This window comes from Panicum hallii, chromosome 6 (genome assembly GCF_002211085.1).
Source record: "Panicum hallii strain FIL2 chromosome 6, PHallii_v3.1, whole genome shotgun sequence".
Taxonomy (NCBI): Eukaryota; Viridiplantae; Streptophyta; class Magnoliopsida; order Poales; family Poaceae; genus Panicum; species Panicum hallii.
In genome coordinates, this window is record NC_038047.1 from 23,912,921 (window position 1) to 23,922,904 (window position 9,984).

General features: G+C 43.9%; 1 protein-coding gene across 1 annotated transcript; it reads right to left on the reverse strand.

The window, feature by feature from the left end:
* Positions 1-5,407: 5,407 nt before the first annotated feature.
* LOC112898170 lies at positions 5,408-9,602 on the reverse strand. The gene is made up of 6 exons (XM_025966551.1): positions 8,826-9,602; positions 8,453-8,699; positions 7,757-8,055; positions 7,244-7,666; positions 6,075-6,461; positions 5,408-5,578 (listed from the first exon to the last, which is right to left on the reverse strand). The coding sequence occupies exons 1-6, from the start codon at positions 9,600-9,602 to the stop codon at positions 5,408-5,410; spliced, it is 2,304 nt and encodes a 767-aa protein (XP_025822336.1).
* Between the last annotated feature and the right edge of the window lie 382 nt (positions 9,603-9,984).

Consider the following 9,984-nt stretch of genomic DNA (forward strand, 5'->3'; position numbering starts at 1 on the left):
CAGGGAAAGCGATCGAGAGAGAGAGAGACGCGGTGTGCTAACACCCTTACCTTACTGCAGTGCTCCTGCGGGGGTTGCTCGACGGCGGGGAGCAGCGATGTGGCGGTGCGGCGAGCTCCCGAGCTCAGCAATAGCGGCGGTGGAGCGAGCTCTCGGATGCTAGGGTTTAGGGCTTGCGGTGGCGACGGCTGCGGGTTGGGCTGCTAGGGCTCGGGTTCGTGCCTTAAATAGGGGCAGCGGCGGCTCCGGGGCATGGGGGCCCCCGACGGGGTGCGGCTGGGACGGCACGGGGGTGAGCCGGACTCGAGTTCGAGTCCGGGTCCGGCGCGGGGGGACGAAGGGCCTGATAGGTGGGCCCCGCCTATCAGTGCGAGAGAGAAGGAGGGAGGGGCGCAGGCGTGGGCCGGGGTGCGCGCGGCTGGGCCGGGGAAAAGAAAAAAGCCGGCCAGCTGGGCTGCGCGGCGGGGGGGGAGAAGGGAAGGGAGAGAAGGGGAGGGGGGGAGGCCGTGGGCCAGGCCGCAAGAAAGTGGGCCGGCCCAAATAGCAAAAAGAGAGGAAATTTAAATGCTATCCAAATGCATTTGAATTTGAATTTGAAGTTTAAATTCAAATGAAAAGCAATCACTAAAACAATGCAATGAGGCATGAAATGCACAAACCCTATGTTTCCTTATATTTATTTTTACAGATAAAATAAATACTATTAAGTGAAGTAAATGTTCTAAATTCAAAAGAATTTGAATGAAACATTTAGAATTTTGAACAAGACCTAACAAAGTTTTTTATAAACTCCTAGTTTGAAAATTAGTTTATTACATGTGGCTTGTCGACGGTGGCACACAGCCGACGGCGGGTTCAGGTGGTGTTGGCGGTGCTCCGGTGAGGAAGAGGGTGCGGGGACCGGCCATGCAGCTTTGGGGTGAGACGGAGAATGTGCTGGGAGGGTTGGTTTGGGCAATGTGGGGGCAAAGTGGCGCATCCACGTGCGAGTCACTGCTCGCTAGAGTTGGTGTTGGGGCGGCGAGCTGAGGGGCCTCGGGTGGGGCTTTTATAGGCGCGGGAGGCAGGATGGTGGCCTGGGCACAAGCCGATGGGAAAGGCCCAACCAGTGGGCAAAACCAGGGGCGCAGCTGCCTCGCTAGCGCTGGCGAGGCTCGCCGTGGCGCCAGTAGCGCTCGTGGCAGAAGAAAACCGCCACCTGGAGGCTTGCTGAGGGGAAGGGCGATATTTTGTGGGCCAGTGGGAGATCTCCAGGTGCTGGCAGGCCCACTTGGCCGGGCGGGCTCAGCTGCACTGGGGTGCGCCGGCCAGCTGGCCTGTCGGCGATGGGACAAGGCAGTGGGAGGAGAGAGGAGGGAGAAGGTGGTGGGACTTATGCGCGAGAAGCAAAAACAACAGGGGCTTGGGTGAAAAAGGAGCTAAAACTCATTCTTCCCAAGGTCAAATCAAAAACATTTGAATACCATTTTTGCTCAACTTTTCAAGATATAACTTTTCGCTTTTATGACTATGTTCATTTGAGCAATTTATGAAAAGTTAGTTTTAAATTCCGAAAACTAGTATTTAACTCACACGTCATTTCATGTGAATTTTTGCACTTTTAGCCCTTGAGTTCAACTAGACTTTTGTTGCTCTTGTTATGAAAGATGTGCCATTAAATTTTTAGAGTTAGATGTGATCAACATTGAAAGTTACAAGGGTTTGTTTGCAAAGATTCATATGTATATGCATATATTCAGCTACACATATTCATTTGCTTGAAAGTTAGATTTTGATAGGTTGTTTTATACTTTTTTAGATCTTTAGGCCTGATTTCATGTCATGGATCTTTATTTAGTATTTTAGACACCTATGGTGTCACACTACCACCTTTATCTTGCCATAGGCGAAGCTTCTTGAGTTGCTTCGGAATCATATGGAGAAGATTCAATCTCTGGTGAAGAAGCCCTCTGCTTCCATCTCCTTGTACCAGAACCGCCTGAATTATTCTAGTTCAAGTATGCAGACCATCGCTAAATAGGCGATAGTCTCAACGCACTTCAAACGGAACAACTCATTGGTCTGTCAGGTCACCGCCCGATTCAACCACGGTTACACAGGATCGACGTAGGTTTAACTCGCAAGAAGGCGAGTCCAGCCTTACAACAGCTCACAAAATTTTACACCACAGGATAATTAAACATGATTACACAGAAGTTTTGTTTTACCCTAACTAATACAAATTTATACAAACATTATTCGAAACTTTAAGTTTTAACAGCCATTGTTCAGAGGGGGCAGCGGAAAAGATATAACAACATGACTACTCGTCGCCAAGAAGTAGGCACCATAGTTAGCCCAAAGCATGGCATCATTCCGATGGGTCATTGCCGGCCGGGGACGGATCCCATTCCATGGACCAGCCAAACAGAACAGAACAGGACCAAGGAGAACTAGCCACTGAGTCCTCGAATGGCATACCTGAAAATAACATTACTAGCAAGGCTGAGTATACTAATACTCAACAAGGCTTACCTATCAATTGGGTATACTTAGCCCATAACTAGACCATGAGAGGTTGAAGGGTTCCAGGTTTTCTTTTGCTGAAAAGCAACAAAGAGTATGTCTTTACTTTCATATTTTTGGCTTTCAGATTCTAGTTTCTTTTGATCATTCTAGGTAAGCACCTATACTAGTCAAGCAAGCTAGATGATAGGCATCCATCAAAATTATTCCAATAACTCTTACTCTTGTTACTCTATGTGGCAGAAGTATCAAGTAGTCTCAATCTCCGCGAGAAACGGATGATTCCTGAATTGAATTTCATAACCTTGCAAGGGATCCTAACTCACACGCTCGGAAACTTTCCTTTCCGGGCAACCATTCCCCTCATATTCCGGGGCGTGGATCAGGGCCACCACAAGCGACTGCAGGACCGTACACACATCCAATGTGCAGGATGTACGTTATGCAATTTGTAGATTCCGTCGTCAAGTGTCGTTGACTCTACATGATATGCAGTGATTTGAATTAGGTGGTTATTGATTTAAGAACTTTACTTCACGATAAAGTTGTAATCTAATACTTTGTAATCAACACATCACACAGAAAGAAATTAGAATTCAAACTTACTCTTTGTTCATTAATTCAATTATCTCAACTAGCATCATAATTAATTTCTATAGCTTCAAGTATGAGAGTATTGAGATTAGAAATTTAACTATGCACACTTGAAGTTGATGCAGAGCTTCTGTTAATTTGCTTATTCTTAAACTTAACAGATTAGTAGTATAAAAATGTTTAAATTAAAACTTAAGTCAACAAGTTTTATTTTTAGTTTGAAATCTACAAAGGGCTCTGGCTTTGAGTTTTTGTGGGTGTGCTTACTTCTATCAGATGAGCTTACTGTAAATTTTTCATAAATTTTTGCAGACAGAAACTAAGGCATTTGAATTAAGTTCAAATTTCAAGTTTAAATCCAAACCTTAGGCAAAATAGTGTTTTTAAATTCTTGCAAATTTACTATGAGTCACTTAACATCACCACTACACATGGAAAAAAGATCTAAGCAGGAAAGCATTAGCATCATGCTTGAATAAAATGATTTCATTTCAAACTTGATTTGTACAAAATTTAAATGAGTTCAAGTTAGAGTGTAGTACTGAAGGTGAAATTTGCACACAAGTTCACTTACACCTTAAGCAGGTTGCATACCAAAAATCACATGAAATAAAGCTAGCATGCAAAAGTTATACACAAGATACCCTTTTGCTATACTTTAAAATAACTCTAAAAGCCTTTAGTTTCAAACTAAACTCTAGTAACAAAAGTTGTAGAGCTAGACACCTAGAGAACCACAAAACTAGTTTGACAATTTTTGGATGTTTCTATAAATTCCCATCGATTTTCAAAGTTGACAGCTTTGAATTGGGGAGGGGTACTGATATTTCACAGAAAAGACCCTAGAAAGATTTAAAAGCTTGCAATTGGGTCCTTGGCTGGGTTTTACAGAGAAGCCGATCGGTGGCGATCAAATTCCAGCGGGGGGCTCACCAGCGGCAAGGGTAAAGTGGGGAAAAAGGTTCAGGAGCTCACGGCGGTCACAGGTGTGGCCGGAATCGAGGAAGGAAGGGGCTGAGGCAGCAGGTCGACGGTGAACCGAGCTGGTGCGGCGGGGCTCCGAGGATGGCGGCGGCGTTCCAGTAGCCGGAGTGCCGGAGGGCAACGGGGAAGTGGCCGGGAAGCTTCTTCGAGTAGATGTAGTGCTGGTGGTGAGCTTGGTGAGGGCTAAGAAGAGGCGGAGCGGCGGGACGACGGCGAGGCCGAGCGGCGGCGATGGATAGAACGGCCGGCGCGGCGTTCTACTGACGTGAGCGCGAGTGGATGGAGAAGAGCTGGTCAGGGAGCTTCGGTGGAATGTGGTGGTGCTGATGGAACATGGGATTGTGGGTGTGGGGCGGCGGAGGTGGCTAACGACGGCGAGCAGAGATGGCGGTGGAGAGGTGGCGGCGGTGGTCGAGCAGAGAAGAAACCGAGGAAGCGAAATGTGGCCGCGCGACCGGGTAAAAGTAGTCGAAGAGTACTCCTGGGCGTGCGGCGGGGCTAAGAAGGGGCACGGGCGAGCCGGAGCAGCTGCTGGCGACCGGTGGCGCAACGTGGCGGCTTCGGGCGACAGCGGCACGACGTGGCGGGGTGGGAGGAAGCTAGCAGAGGTCGGGCGAGCGGCGGGCGTGTGAGTTGGAGGGCCAGGTGGTGAGGTTAAAGCGGCGAGGGGCAGCTGGTAGCGCGGGAGCTCACCGGTGAGGGGCGACGGGCGGTGGACCAGAGCAGCAGAGAAAACAGAGAGGAAGGGGAGAGAGGAAGACGACGAGGACCTCTCTGTAATTTTCCAAAAGTTCAAGGGGTTCACGGTGAAGTAAAATTTTCTTTCAAACCATAGCCTAAATGAAGATATGCCCAAAAGCAAAAGTGTAGAGTTTAGAAAGATCTACAAATTTGCTTTAAGGGTCAGCTTCAAAAGAGTTAGGGTTGTGAAACTATTTTGAAATCCGATAAACTATCAAATTTCAAAAAAAATCTATTTAAAAATTCACATTCTAAAAGAAACCTTAGGATAATTCCACTACTTACAGTGGTTTAAAAGTAACTTCTTACCTTTACAAAACTAACCTTCTTATATTTTGAAATTGCCCTTACCTTCACACACATTTAGCAAAAGAACCCTAATTTTTCCATAATTACAAAACTACCCTTTAACTTGCATTTTGGTTTTAAAAGTATTTATCAAAGCAACACACACTTCATTCTAACAAGCATAACATATATTAAAATTTAATATGCCTATCTCCTAAGTGCCTGAATGTCACACTCCTTTCACGAGCCATCTGAGTATGTAAGATGAAAATTAGGATAGACTCGATAGATGTGATCAGACTGAATCAAATGGGACAGTTAAGGCACCGGTAGGAACTTTTGACTTGGTGGCCGAACTTCCGATGGGGTTAGAACTTCTGACCCATGGTTGGAACTTCAGACAGAGCCCGAGCGGACCCAAAATATCAAGAATCAAGAGATTTTGCCCACCAAATTTGATAAGATTCTAGGCATATGATCAATGATGTACCAGGAAGCTAACTCTAAGAAAGAAGCATCTAACTCTTTCTACATTGAGAGATCGGGCGATGGGGACTTTTAATGAAATACCTTGAAGATTTCCCATGTGAATGGAGAAAGAGGTGATGGGGGTCAAATGTTCCGAAGATTGGAGAATCCAAAGAACCCCATAGCAATGAAATCCCATTGTTGAAACTTGATTTCCCCGCAAGAGTTTGAGAGGAGAGAGGTGGTGGCGTCAGTGGTGTATGAGAGTGAGTTAGGGTTTGAGGGAGCTGTCCAACGGGTATATATAGATTTAAGTGAATTGTCGGAAGTTCTGATGTGGGGTCGGAAGTGGTTTTGCTGACGACACGATAGGCGTGTTCATTAGTATCATAACCAAGAATAAAACCTTTGTCAACCTTTGATGCAAACTTTGAGCTTTTGGTTTTCTTGTTAAGTATGAAACACTTACTCCCAAAAACTCTAAAGTAGTGCACCTTGGTTTTGTTACCGATGATTATCTCGTAGGGTGTCTTGCCCAAGTATTTGTGGAGGTAGAGGCGGTTGATGGCATGACACGCCGTATTGATAGCTTCGGTCCAAAAGATATCCGGAGTCTTATACTCATCAGGCATTGTTCTTGCAGTTTCAATCAATATCCTATTTTTCCTCTCAACAATACCATTTTGTTGAGGTGTGTATGGTGCGGAGAATTCATGTTTGATTCCTTCTTCATCAAGGAATTCTTCAACATTGGTGTTCCGGAATTCTGAGCCATTATCACTTCTTACATTCTTGATCTTCAACTCATATTCATTTTGAGCACTTCTAATGAATTTCTTGACAATTCCTTGAGTTTCACTTTTATCTTGCAAAAAGAATACCTAAGTGAAATGAGAAAAATCAGCAACAACAACAAGACCATATTTGTTACCGCCAATGCTAATGTAGGAAATGGGTCCAAACAAATCCATGTGTAGAAATTTCAATGGTCTTGATGTAGTCATGATGTTTTTGGTGGGGTGTGGAGCACCAACTTGCATTTCGGCTTGGTATGCGCTACACAACCTATCTTTATCAAAGACAATATTTTGTTAGTCCTAGGATATGCTTGCCTTTTTTAAGTTTGGCCAAGTTCCTCATCCTGACATGGGCTAGTCGGTGATGCCAAAGCCAACCCAAATTAGATTTTGCCACTAAACAAGTCTTGGGCTCAACTATCTCCTTGGAGAAATCAACAAGATCGACTTTGCCCTTCAAGTGATCTGTAAAAGCAATAGAGGAATCCTTCCTTCTAAAGACAATCACACCCTCATTAGTAAAGAGACAATTGTAGCCCACTTCACAAAGTTGCGAGACCAACAACAAGTTGTACCCCCAAAGTTTCAACCAAATAAACATTTGAAATAGAGTTTTTATTTGAGAGTGCAATTTTACCCAGACTAATCACATGTCCTTTGCTATTGTCTCCAAAGACAATAGTTTCTTTAGGTATATCATGAAGCTCTAGGGATGTGAACAAATCCTTCTCCCCGGTCATATGATTTGAGCATCCACTATCAAGCAATCATGCGGTGCCACCCGAGGAGTAGGCCTACAAAACAAATTAAGCTTTGAATTTAGGTACCCAAAAAGATTTGGGTCCTTAAGGGTTAGATGGATATACTTTTGGAACCCACACACTCCTAAGAATTGCCCTCTTAGTGTAAGCTCCAACATACTTGATCACTATTTTACCATTGTGGTCCATTGTCACCATATAATCCGTAGTGTAGCTTGGTGATGGCTCATGCTTAGTGACCTTTGCCTTGATGGGATATTCAATGTTCATCAAATCCTCAAGATTTGATCCCTTGGTAAACATGACACATTCCTTACCTTTGACCACCTTCCGGTCATTTACCTTGCCTCCCTTGTAGTGACCAAGCCCATCCTTTTTATGGGACCGTCTCCCTTCCTTGTACGCAACCTTAGGCTCAGGCTTGGTGTCACCTTCATATCCGTTTCTTACCAACTTGTTTAACCTCTCAAGTTGAGCATCCTTTGCTTTGATCAACTTTTCTAGCTTTGCCAAGTTAGTAATACAAGCCTGCACATCAATTTTATAACACTTTGAACACCCTTCAAGAGTTGCTTTAGAATTGGTTTTGGTGCTTTCCCAAAGGGCATTGTAGCTAACTTCAAGACCTTTGTACTTGGTCGTTAAGCATGAGAAGCTTCCTTGAAGTTTACTATGAGTGGCCTTTAGGGAAGCTAGAGATTCATTTATCAAAGTGGTCTCCTTTGACATCCTCTCTTTTGAATCATTAGCTAGAGATAAATCGATAGCTAAATTTTCAACTTTCACCTTTTCTTCGTCAAGAGGCTTCTCTAAGGTAAGGTTTCTCTCCTTCTCAAGGATGAACAAGTCCTCTTGCCTATCGAGACACTTCTTCTTTTTCTCCAATTTCTCCATAATCTTTTTAATTTCTTTAAAACCTTTGTTTCCAAATTCTATTATCATGAATCTTTATGTTACTCTTCCTCATAATCAAAATTATTTTGTGTACTACCTGATATGGTGGAAGGATGAGAGGAGGAGGTGGGTGATTTTTGTACCTTAGTCCCTCTTGCCATGAGACAAAAAGGGGCGTCATCTTCATTATCAGAGATGCTGTTGAAGAGTTTCCTTGAAGACTTTGGTATGGCTAGAGTTGCCACACCTTCATGATCGGAGTCTTCATGACTAGACTCCCACTCTTGACCAATATGAGCATGAGCTTGATATTTCTTCTTGTAGTCCTTACTCTTCTCCTTGTACCTCTTCTCCTCTTTTTTTTGTTCTTCAATTGTGGGCAATCGGCAATATAGTGACCCACTTCTTTGCAGTCATAACATCTTCTTTGTGATGGCTTCTTCTTGTCATCACCACCTTTCTTGTAGTACTTCTTCTTCATGAACTTCTTAAAGTTTCTCAATACCAAGACCATCTCTTCATCGGTGGATCCTTCATCACTTGAATCTTCCTTTTTTGACTTTAGAGCCTTGAGGCTTGATTCAACCTTATCACTTGAGCTAGCATTGAGTGCTACATTCTTGTTCACTTTGTGACTAAGTGACTTTGCCACATCCCTCTCAACCAACTCTTAATGAAGGATTTCACCAAGAAGTTGATTAGGTGTCTTGACCTTGAATTTGGGATCTCTTCTAATCATTGTTGTAAGAGTAGGGTTCCTTGTCGTGAAGGCCCTAAGCAACTTCTTTGTCACCTTCTGATCTTCCCATTCCGTGCTTCCAAGATATCTAATGTCTGATATAGGGACCATTAGTCTATCATACATTTGCCTCACGGTTTCTTCATCATGCATGACAAAGTGCTCTAGCTCTCCTTGCAACAAATCCATATTGCCTTCTCTAACTTCATTGGTTCCCTCATGAGCTTCTCTTAGTGTGTCCCAAATTTTCTTGGCTATTTCAACATTACGGACTTTGTTGAATTCTTGGGCACAAAGGGAACTTGTGATGACCCTCACGGCAACGCGCAAGTAGTCTTGAGCTTGTTCAGCCACGGGTACACCGTTCGTAGGAGGAGTCACACCTACAATCACAACTTCCCAAATAGAGGGGTGAAGTCCGTAGAGATGCATTTTCAAGTCATAAGACCACTTAGCATAATCAGTCCCATCAAAGAAAGGAGGTTTTCCCAAGTGGACCGACTGAGATTGAGAAATAGGATATTGAGATGAAGCATAGTTATGAGGAACTTGATTTAACCCGAAGAAAGGATGCTTCTCGCTTTCTTCCTTGATTCGCTTCATCATCAACTTCTCAGCCTTCTTCTCAATTTTGGCCTTCATCTTCTCTTTTCTCCTTCTTATTGCTTCCAATGTCTCACCCTTGCTTTCATCATTTGAACTTGAGTCTGCATCATGAATGGAGGGTGAACGGCTTGTTTGCCCGAAGGGATTTCCGGCACCATCTAATTCGGTACCGGCATCGACTTGAGCAGTGACGGTTGCGGCGGCGTTAGCACCATGCCCAGACATCTTGATATCTCTTAGCGAAGTCTAAATCAAGAGATTAGGCTCTGATACCAATTGAAAAGAACTTGGTGATGCATAGAGGGGGGTGAATAGTCATACCTAAAAGACCTAAAAAATTATTCGCAGCAATTAAATGAGTCAAAACTTCGGACACTGTGTAGAAAGTTCTGACGGGTTGGAACTTCTAACACTAGTCCGGAACTTTCGACAAAACTAAAGTTCTTATAGGAAATTCAAAATTAAACTTGAAACTGTAGAACCTGGCTGAATCAAAAGTTGCACAATGATACTAGAAGACTTCTGCAGGTGATCTTTGCTAGTCCAACAACTCGAGTACGTAGATCGGCACAAAACAAATTCTAGATCAATAAGACATAAATAAATG